Source organism: Eublepharis macularius, chromosome 2 (assembly GCF_028583425.1).
Source record: "Eublepharis macularius isolate TG4126 chromosome 2, MPM_Emac_v1.0, whole genome shotgun sequence".
Classification (NCBI taxonomy): Eukaryota; Metazoa; Chordata; class Lepidosauria; order Squamata; family Eublepharidae; genus Eublepharis; species Eublepharis macularius.
The window spans coordinates 191,293,417-191,303,158 of NC_072791.1; the positions used below are offsets into that span (position 1 = coordinate 191,293,417).

The following is a 9,742-nucleotide window of genomic DNA, read 5'->3' on the forward strand; positions in this document are numbered from 1 at the left end:
TATACAAAGAAAATACATACCTTGATAGGGATATTTACAAATAACATCACTGGAATTGTTTCTTCTCCAGCTGTCAGAAGAGTCTTTGCTTGCAGTAACATATTCCTCCTTTAAAGTCAACTTGTTCTCATTTGCAGTAAGTATTAAGTCATCAGCACATCGCCACCACATAATAAGATTTGAGTCACATTCTACCATTTTCAAAGGTTTGCTGGTTTTGGTAATATCTAGTCCAAGGCACCGCTGGGATCCCAAGTTAAAAAGGCGATGTTGGGAGACCCATGTCCATAGGGCTTCTTTTGACTCATGGCAATCCCCTGCTAATATCTGCAGGCTTTTAACTTGGATGCATTTGTTGGTCTTTTTATGTTGAATAGTAAAAACATTGTCATCTGTATAGAAGAGAGAAATATGCATTAGTGATTTCTTTTCTGTGGTTTGCATTGACCATTCAACATTATAATGAAACTCTTCTAGAGAATACTGTACTTGACAGTATTGAAAGACATTTCAGTTCACAGTATTCAACTATCCTCTGCAACGTAACAGGTTGGCCTTGGGGAAGGAAGTTTTTTGCCTACCTTGTACTGTTTGCTGGAGCTGTGGCTATTGGACTACGGTGGTGCTGTATAGGCCATCAATGGCAGGATTTAGTTGGGGGGGATGTTAGCGGGACGGTGAGTACCCTTGGCACATCCCCATTGGTGGGGATATTGGGGGCCTGTCAGGATCGGCTGGCATGCTTGGCGGCAGCCAGTTGAGAGGGCAGGTTGTCTGGTGGAATCTCCTGGACAAGTCCTTTCCTCATGCTCTGCGGTGGAGGTGCTTGGAGCTTTAAGGGGGGAACCATCTGCCAGGCCGGCCGGATCCCAGCCATGCATGTGGATGGCTCACATCCGGGGCAGCAGGTCTCGCCCAGACAAGTCAAGGCGGGGTCCAGGGGAGTGACCCCAGGGCTTGACCTGTACCGCTGGTTAGGCCCTTGACAGGGTTTTTTAGTTGTTGCCGTTCATGTTGTTGCCTAAATAAAAGTGGCCCTTTATTACCCAAGCCTTGTGTCTGCCTCTTATTCCGACTTGGGGGGGGGCAAATATGCATTAGTGATTTGTTTTCTGTAGTTTGCATTGACCATTCAACATTATAATGAAACTCTTCTAGAGAATACTGTACTTGACAGTATTGAAAGACATTTCAGTTCACAGTCTTCAACTATCCTCTGCAACGTAACAGGTATCCTCCTACTTCTATAAATGACTATAAGGATGTAATACATAGCACACTAACAGTGCAAACCTAAACAGAGTTACACCTTTAAAAGCCCATTAACGTCAATGGATTCAGAAGGGTGTAACTCTGCTCAGCGTTACACTGTAACTTGAAAATAAGTTCTACTGAAGCCAATGGATTTTATTTCCAAGTAAACATGCTCTGGATTGGAGTGCATTTACTATTGACACTCTGATTCAAAGCTTGTAAAAGTTTGCGAAAGACAGTTTAATACTCCAATTTTATAAAGCAGCCTTTCCAAATGACAAACCTTAAGACTTTAAATAGATTAATACACATTTGATTCTGCAGAAAAAGAGCACCACTGTCTTTGCATTAGAAATATTTCTAAAATAACTTCAATTCAGCATGAAGTTAACTCAGCTAGCCTCCAGCACTGATGCGAAAATTAATATTGTGATATTCAAATATAGCAAACACACAATAAAGTGCCAAGCTTATTGTGCCAAGCTTACGTTGAAGAAAATAGCTCCAAGTGACATTTTGACCCATAATTATTAAATTCTAAGGAAGTGTCCATCAGTCCCCCATATTGAGATGGTCAGCTTCTAGTCTGTGATATATAAATTTCTCTGCAAGTTACATGGTTGGAGAATGAGTACCAACTGAGCTAGGGAAAGGAGCAATAAAAAACTTAACTTAAAAAAAGAAAAGAACTGATAGTATTTTCTTCAGCACAATAGGAAGCTTTGACATATCAACATTTTAGAAATATATTTGAATCTAGAACAGCAGAAAGAGTTCACGGAACACACTGGGCTCTTGGGGAATGTTTTAATAAAAGGGTATAATGCTGATGACACTTGTCGGAGATGTGGGTGGTATGTAGAACATTATAGCCTAGTTGTTAATTGTGGGAAGAGGAAGATAAAGGTATTAATCTGGTTCTAGGAATATGTGGGAAATGGCATTTAATGTAAGGATACATTTGGAAAATAAAAAAGAAACAATAGAAAAGCAGCTCTCATTATTAAAAGAGGTAGGTACTCAGTAAATGGAAAGAAAAATTGAAACAGAAATAGTTCCTCGATATTAGAGTTATATGGGTCTTGGAGAAAAGAAGATTATTATATAAATATCAAGGTACAGAAGAAATATATAAAGATATGGGGATTTTTTTTTTTGGAAATACAGGCAGCTCTAAGAGAAAGATTTATATGAGAATCATCTGGCTGTTTTCTCTCCCACACATTGTTCTTTTCTCTCCTCTTGCTTCATTATATTTTTGTGTATATGGAGATATGCTGTTTAGATGTGTAAGTAAGTCTCAAAATGCTAAGATTTTTAGCAGGAAAGAACATTTTTAAAGGAGTTAAATTTGCAAGGGATATATTGAAGGGAGAGGGAGTTTGGGGAAGTAAATAGGTATTAAAAGTATGCAGAACGCTATTTTTGCTTGACAAACATTTAGTAAAACTAATAAAATGTGATTTTTGAGTAGCATCTCATAATAATAATTTTTAATTTTTAAAAAGAAAAAAGTATGGAATGAATAGTGTTAATTGCCTTGTTAAATGATGCTATGGGACATTAAGAAAAACTTCCTTGAAAGCCTCTAAAATAGGAAGTTGACTGGGGTCTGAAATGTTATTGAAAATGTATCACCTTAGATGCTGCTGTTTTGCACACAAAGCTGGTAACTGGAAAAAAAATGTTTGTGTATCCACAGCCCACTCAGGGCATATTCCCGAGAGTCATGATCTAGCAAATTTCAGGAAGAAAACAACTATGCTTTGTTAAAGCATTCAGCCAAAATGCACTATGCAAGTTCCATCTGATATCTAAAATGTCACCCACTGCTAAAGCCATTTGAAACACTACAGTGAATAAACCAACCATGATCCACTGAATCCCAACCGATTATTCTGTGCAGAGTATAAGAGTGTTCAAGACTGTTATCTTGACTGAAATGCAGAAAGAATTGGACAGCAGGCTTGAAAAAGTAACAGACTGGGGTAGTTTGCTTTCACCTATTCCCCCCGCCCCACCCACAAAAGCATTTCCATTCCTGAGCTAGTGCCATCTCATTAAGCATGCAACATTTATCTTTGATTCATAGTTGACAGCCTATCAGATATATCTATTTTGGAATCATACAACGACAATGACTTAATATACCTTGTTCCCAGTTTGCAACAAATATGGTACACGTGTTTTAAAAGCTGCAAGTGGATGCCTTTCACAAACACTAAGAAATTAACTCTTATTGATTACAAACTCCTATTTGTTACATTGAGTATAATAAAAGGACTTCCTCTGTCAATATTAAATGAAGGAAAATGCAAACAGAAAAAAGTTGCAATAACGCATCTAAAGCTTCTTTAGGCTGGCCATATACTCAATAAAATGGCACCCATAAAGGCAGAGAACAGCACGTAAGATTCATTTAAACCTTTGTGATACTACATCTGTCGTGCAAGAATCCGTTTCCTTATTTCATTACATTTTTGTCCCTCCAAAGGGCTCATGAACCCCGTCCCCTTCTTTTTATCCTCACATGAATCCTAAGATGTAGGTTGGGCTGAGAAACAGTGATTGGCCTAAAGTCATCCCATAAGTTTTATTTATTTATAATAGTTATGCTCTGCCTTATCACTACAAACTCAAGGCAGCTAATTAAACGACAGAAAGCTGAAGGCGACAGACATCACAAGCACTCAACAAAACCAATACAGAATTAAAACATGGCTAAGCTAGTGTGCCACAGCATTAACACAGCTGAAACAGTTTACCCTCTCCCCAATTCCCTACGGAAGAAAAGAGTCTTGCCTGGCTTCATGAATGAAGGTACCTGCCAAACCCACTCTGGTAGGCCATTCCAGAGGAATGGACCTACCACAGAGAACGCCCATGAAAGGATTGTTGCCAAACCATGGTAGAGTGGGGAACTGGGCCTTACAAATCCTAGTCCAACATACTATTATCCCTCGCTGCCTCTTCTTTTACCTTATTCTCCAAAACTGGTAGAAGATCTACTCAAGCCTATTTGAGTGTCAGAAATCAGGCTCATGTGACTTGAAACTGAAGGGAAAGCAAAATCAACGAGAAGTCAGTACGCACAATTGTACAAAATACTACTTCCAGTAAGCTGTCAGGATCCAACCATAATGAACTTCTTACAATCGCTAATATTAACTGAGCAGCTGGAAATTCCCTCTAACTTGAAATAGGGTGGGGCCTAAATATATTTCTTCAAAGAGGCCACTCAGTCATAAAAGGGTCAATTCAAGAGTTGGATTGTCCTTGGAGCAGTTTACATCAGGCTTACATTCAGGGATCAAAATCTTCATGTCTGAACAACATATGAATGAATTCCATGCGATGTTCAATATATGATATATATGATAGCAGCGTGAAGACAGAACACTGGAAAATCTCTTTCCAGTTGTGCAAGAAACATAAGAAAAATATAGAATTATTGTAAAACGTTGACAGGGTCATAAAAGGCTTGATGTATATCACTCTGGAAAGACAGGCAATGCACAGCCTTCAAAGAGAATCCACAGGAGCTAAAAATATGTAGGAAAAAGGGACATCCAGACTTCACTGGGCCAACTTCACCTCAACGGCAAGTCTCAATACTTAAGCTTTGAGAATGTGGACTATGAGCCAGCCAGGTAACATCTCATTCCCACCATGAACTCATCAGGTGGCAACCACAAAGTGGAGAATAGCATTTATTTATTAAAACGGTTATACCCTACCCACCCTCGTGACTTCACTCATTTTGCCAGACGAAATTCTGCATAATGAGACACCAACATAAAGTTGGTGGGATTCCTTTACAGAACCAAGCAATTTGTCATTGCTTACACAGGACTCTCAGCAGTTGCTCTGCAAGTAACTGTGCCAAAACTATCAACAAATCAAGTATACAGACATGATCCAATATATATTGAAAACATTAAACTGTCTTACTGGGCAGTCGCTTACTAGGGTCCCAGGCAGACGTTTTCCACATCCCCTATTACCTGATCCATTTCCTGCTAGAGACTCTGTGGATTAAACACGGGACCTTTTGCATGCAAAGTACATGCTGTACTACTAAGACGTTTCCCCTCCCCACTGTATACTTGGGAGTTTTTTAAAAAAATCCTTCATCAATGATTCTCATCTAAAGGCAGCAGTCAAAACATGGCTGGACAGACTGGATGGTATCTTATGGCTGTTCTGCTTCTGCTACTGAAACCAGTTTTCACAGCAACAAGATGGATGTAAACAGAGACATTCCCAAAGGACGTGGGTTACAATCTTTGCTATTTAACTTAATCTGATGTCAGGTGCAAATGATAAGGTAACCAAGTTTTACAAATGAAATTCTAAGCAGGTTGAAAAACTCTAAAGAGGATCTTCATGAAGAGCAGTAAAAAGTGGACTGAAAATATTAACTTAGCTTAGCTTAACTGTGCATTAAAAATCAATACATCTACTTTCAGAAAGAACAGCGTTAAGTATTCTACCTGGAAAGTGTTGAGGTGGGGGAAAGGGGTGTGTGTGTCATGTTTAAGTGACGTGCAAAGAAAAGAAATTATTTCACTCTGACACTAGAAGAGGGAATACAACAATGAAATTGACAGTGCATTCTGGTAACCAGATATATTAGGGGTTGTTCATTATGCAGTGCCAATGATACTACCTACACAGCCAAGTAGTTAATGAATTAGTGTTGTAGTTTGGTAAACAGAACATCACCATCACCTGGTAACTTCACAGTGCCTTATTTCAGCACTCTTTTTAGAACATACATTCTCAGTGGCAGCTTTTGCTTTCGGTTTTGCTCAAGCGTGGCTTCCGTCACCCAGCAATCAAGTCTCATTAATCTTCACTGCCCACTCTCTAAGTTCTTCAAAGGAGGAGAGCCAACCAATTTTTAAAAATGCTATGACATTTACCCTTTTCTGCTGTGAAACACAGCTCAGTGTTACGGCAGCACCACATAAGAGGCACTCTGCTGGATGAGACATGTAGTCCATTTAGTCCACGAGGGCCAACAAACAGAGCCTAGAGGCCATTACCTCTTAGCACTGGTATTCAGAGGTTTACTGCCTTTGAGTAGAGAGGTTCTCTTGAATCATCATGGCTAGCAGCCATTGCTAGACCTATCCTTTATACGGACAACAAAAACAGATGCTAAGCCATTCTGCATCTATACTTATCTGCCTTCAGTCAGGAATGGCACTTAAAACTTATATCTAGTATGGTTAAGGGCAAAAGTTAATGCCATTGGTAGCGGCACAGGTGAAGACAAGCAGGTCTTATTAGCATGCTTTTTTATCTATTTGTGCAACCAAGGAGCACTTTCCTCAGAATTCACTGGGAAATGCTCAATGCCCAAAGATTCTTTTTAACATGAGAATTGTCAAGATGCATTGTCTAGACAGAGACAAGTTTTCTGCAAATAAAAGAACCAAGTTTGGCAACCACATATTTATCTGTGTGTAGGATCTGCAACACAGAGCTTCACAACTTTGGTTGTACTTTTGTTTGCAAAGATAGAGCGCATCATAACTTCACTCTGTAGGAGTTATGTGGGAGCACATATTCAAGAGCTGTCAACATGGTTTTCCCCCCTTATAGTCCCTTTGTTTCCGCCCCCTTTTCTAGCACACTACACATTCAAAGTCACTTTTGGATTGAAAGAAGTTACCCATTCTCTCTCCCTGAGCAGGATGTGGGTTCTGGTTCAACCTCACAATGCACCTGGAGCCCACAGTTACAACACAGAAAATTTAAACAAACATTTATAATAATAGTAGTAATAACATTCGATTTATATACCGCCCTTCAGGATGACTTAACACCCACTCAGAGCAGTTTACAAAGTATAAGATCTGTAGACTGACAGCAGGCCATGATAACGACAAGTTATTTCTCATCTCCTTGGAGACAGGAAGGACTCCTGGAAGTTGCCATGACCGCCCCAAACTTCAACATGAGAGAGACTGTTCTAAATTCAACAGCCATGCTACCAGGTTATAGGAGGGGGTTCCGGGATTAGGAATATACATCCGTTTAATGTCTGGCTTGGCAAGTTTTCCTCAAGCACTTTTGTATCTGAATTTTTGCTGGTACATTATTTAGTACTAAGAAAGTCTGCCAAACTTGGCATTAAACTTATAAAGGGCAAAAAGAGTTAAGATTTAAATTACACATTATATCCATGAAGTACAGCTCCCCTGCAAAACTAAAAAGGTGAACAGAAGGCAAATAAGCCCTGGAGATATGTCTGCAAAGTTGCTTTTATGATTTACAGATCAGTGCTTTAGTATTAATCCAGCACTGCCTAAAACAGCACCCAGTACCACGCAGTGCAGAACCATCTTTCATACAGGCTGTGCCAACCCTGACAATTCCCTGATTTGCTTTGTAGACCAGCAGACATCAGGTCAAACAGCACAACTGCCATATGGATGAATGATAGTTCCAGATGGGAGCACGTCAGCTTGTGACACCCTAGAGATTAAAAGAACTGATTCCAGCATAAGCTTTAGAGACAAAGCTCACTTCATCTGAAGCTCAATCACAAACATTTAGAATGGAATAAATTCTGTTAGTCTTTATCGTGCCACTTGACTCTGGATAAAGATATAGGAATGTGTGTGCCTGAGCCCTAGGAAAAAAATGTTCTGGGTAGACCTGCTGTCTGTACCCTGCCAAAGTACACACTTAGATTTTATCACCACATTTACCTTAGCACCTTACCTCATGGCAAAGTGGAGGCTTGCCCAGTGTCTCATTACTTCTAAAACTAAACAATTGCCTCTCCGTGGAAGAGCAGAGGGACCTCCACCTAACTTCAGCCTCAGGCTGAAATCAAAACAAGCTCAGCAGCTATTTGCAGCCTGGAGATGTAAGGAGGACAGCAAGAAGTCGCCTGCTCTCCTGCCCACCTGGGCAACTGTCAGTGCCATCCACAACAGGGTTAGACCGGAGCAGCTCTGTTTAGGATGGCAGTGTGCGAGTTTGAAGCGCGGAGGGGTTGAGGACAAAGGTCAAGTTTGGTTCAGCTCGGCAAGCCTGGAGGGGAACAAAGCGGGCAACCTGTCTTCCGCGCCCAGCCTCGCCAGGAGCACCAGCGGCCACAACCGGTTTGTGGAATTCCCCGGCCTCCGCCCGCGCGCCTTCCTTTACAGTAAAGGGGGTGGGGACGGGAGAGCGGCCAAGCCCTGAGCCACGCTGCCGCCGCCGCCGCCGCCGCCTGCTTCGGAGCTCCCAGGGAAAAGCGCGCTCCGAGGCTGATAAACAACCACGGCTGGCGGGGGGCTGGCGCTTGGGAGCCCCGAAGGGGGGGGGGGGCGCGCTTGGCGCCAGGCAGCCTTCGCTTCGCCCACTCGGGGCTGCAAACGGCTCGGGGGCACCCACGCCCGAGGCGCGGCTTGCTTCTCCGCAGCACTTTCAGCCGCGCCTGGCTATGGCAGCAACTGGGCCTTCGACATTAAGGCGCACTCTGCACATGCCCGCCTCCCAGCGCTGTATTACTTCCCAGGTGTCGGGGCTGGAGCCAGGGCCTCCAAGCCGAGTTCCGGCGCTCCGACGCGGCTCTTGGAGCAGGCTGAGGGGAGCTCCCGTCGCGCCGCATGGGAACGGGGCAGCTGCTTGAGAACACGGAAGCTTCCCGCTTCGCGCCACAAAACCCTCAGGGGCATTTTAGCCACCGGCGGAGGGGGAAGGGGGTCGTTTCGGTTTCACAGGAAGGGAAAATGCGCACTTTCACTTTCTGGCCTGCGTCCTTTTCTCCCCCTCACACTTTTCTAGAATCTGCCTTTCACCATAAGGAAGGCCAAATTCGCAGCAAATGCCCCCGGACTCCTTTGCGCCACGATTCTCTCCCAATCCATGCCCAGAGCATTGGCAACATGACCCCTGACTTCCTATCCCGCTCGGGCTGCAAAGCCCCCTCCCCTCAGTTCCAGCCGCGGCTCAACACTACTGGGGTGGTGGTAGTCCCGGTCCGGCGCAAGCGCACGGCGCGGTGCAGGTGTTACCTGAGGCAATCCAGCGCACGCAACAGCACAAAGCTGCGACCAGAGGCGCCCAGCAGGTGAGCGGGGAGCGCCGGCGCGCCCTCGTCATCCTCGAGAAGCAGACGGGGCGAGTGTGCCGCGGAGATCGGAAGGAGAGGGGCGGCCGCCTTCCCCGAGAAATCCCCCTCGGGCGCTTCCCAGGCTCTCAGCTGCACGCCCCGCTGCGAGCAAGCGAGCGAGCTCCGGAGCCGATGACAGCGAGCGCAAGCGATTGGCGGAGGCTCGGGCCAATCCCCTTTTGTTTTGCCTTGCTCCTGTCTTGAAAGGCGGTTGCCAGGCGAGGAGCTGGTCTTACTGGCTTAGTCGGAGTGCCTATGAGCTCATCGCTTCTGGGTCCTAGGTGGGCTCTTGGGATGAAAAAAGAGGGTTCGCTGGTGGCAGCCGGGATATGAAGTCAGAATCCAGAGAGGAATCCAGTGGCAAATGTATTC

At 43.7% G+C, this 9,742-nt stretch overlaps 1 protein-coding gene across 1 annotated transcript in view; it reads right to left on the reverse strand.

The window, feature by feature from the left end:
* The window catches only part of LY75 (lymphocyte antigen 75), a 126,467-nt gene extending 117,107 nt beyond the window's left edge, over nt 1–9,360 (reverse strand). The window contains exons 1-2 of the mRNA XM_054970110.1: nt 9,273–9,360; nt 21–392 (exon numbers count right to left, since the gene is read on the reverse strand). Of these exons, the coding sequence (XP_054826085.1) occupies nt 21–392; nt 9,273–9,360 (460 nt within the window). The remainder of the gene's footprint in view (nt 1–20; nt 393–9,272) is intronic.
* Between the last annotated feature and the right edge of the window lie 382 nt (nt 9,361–9,742).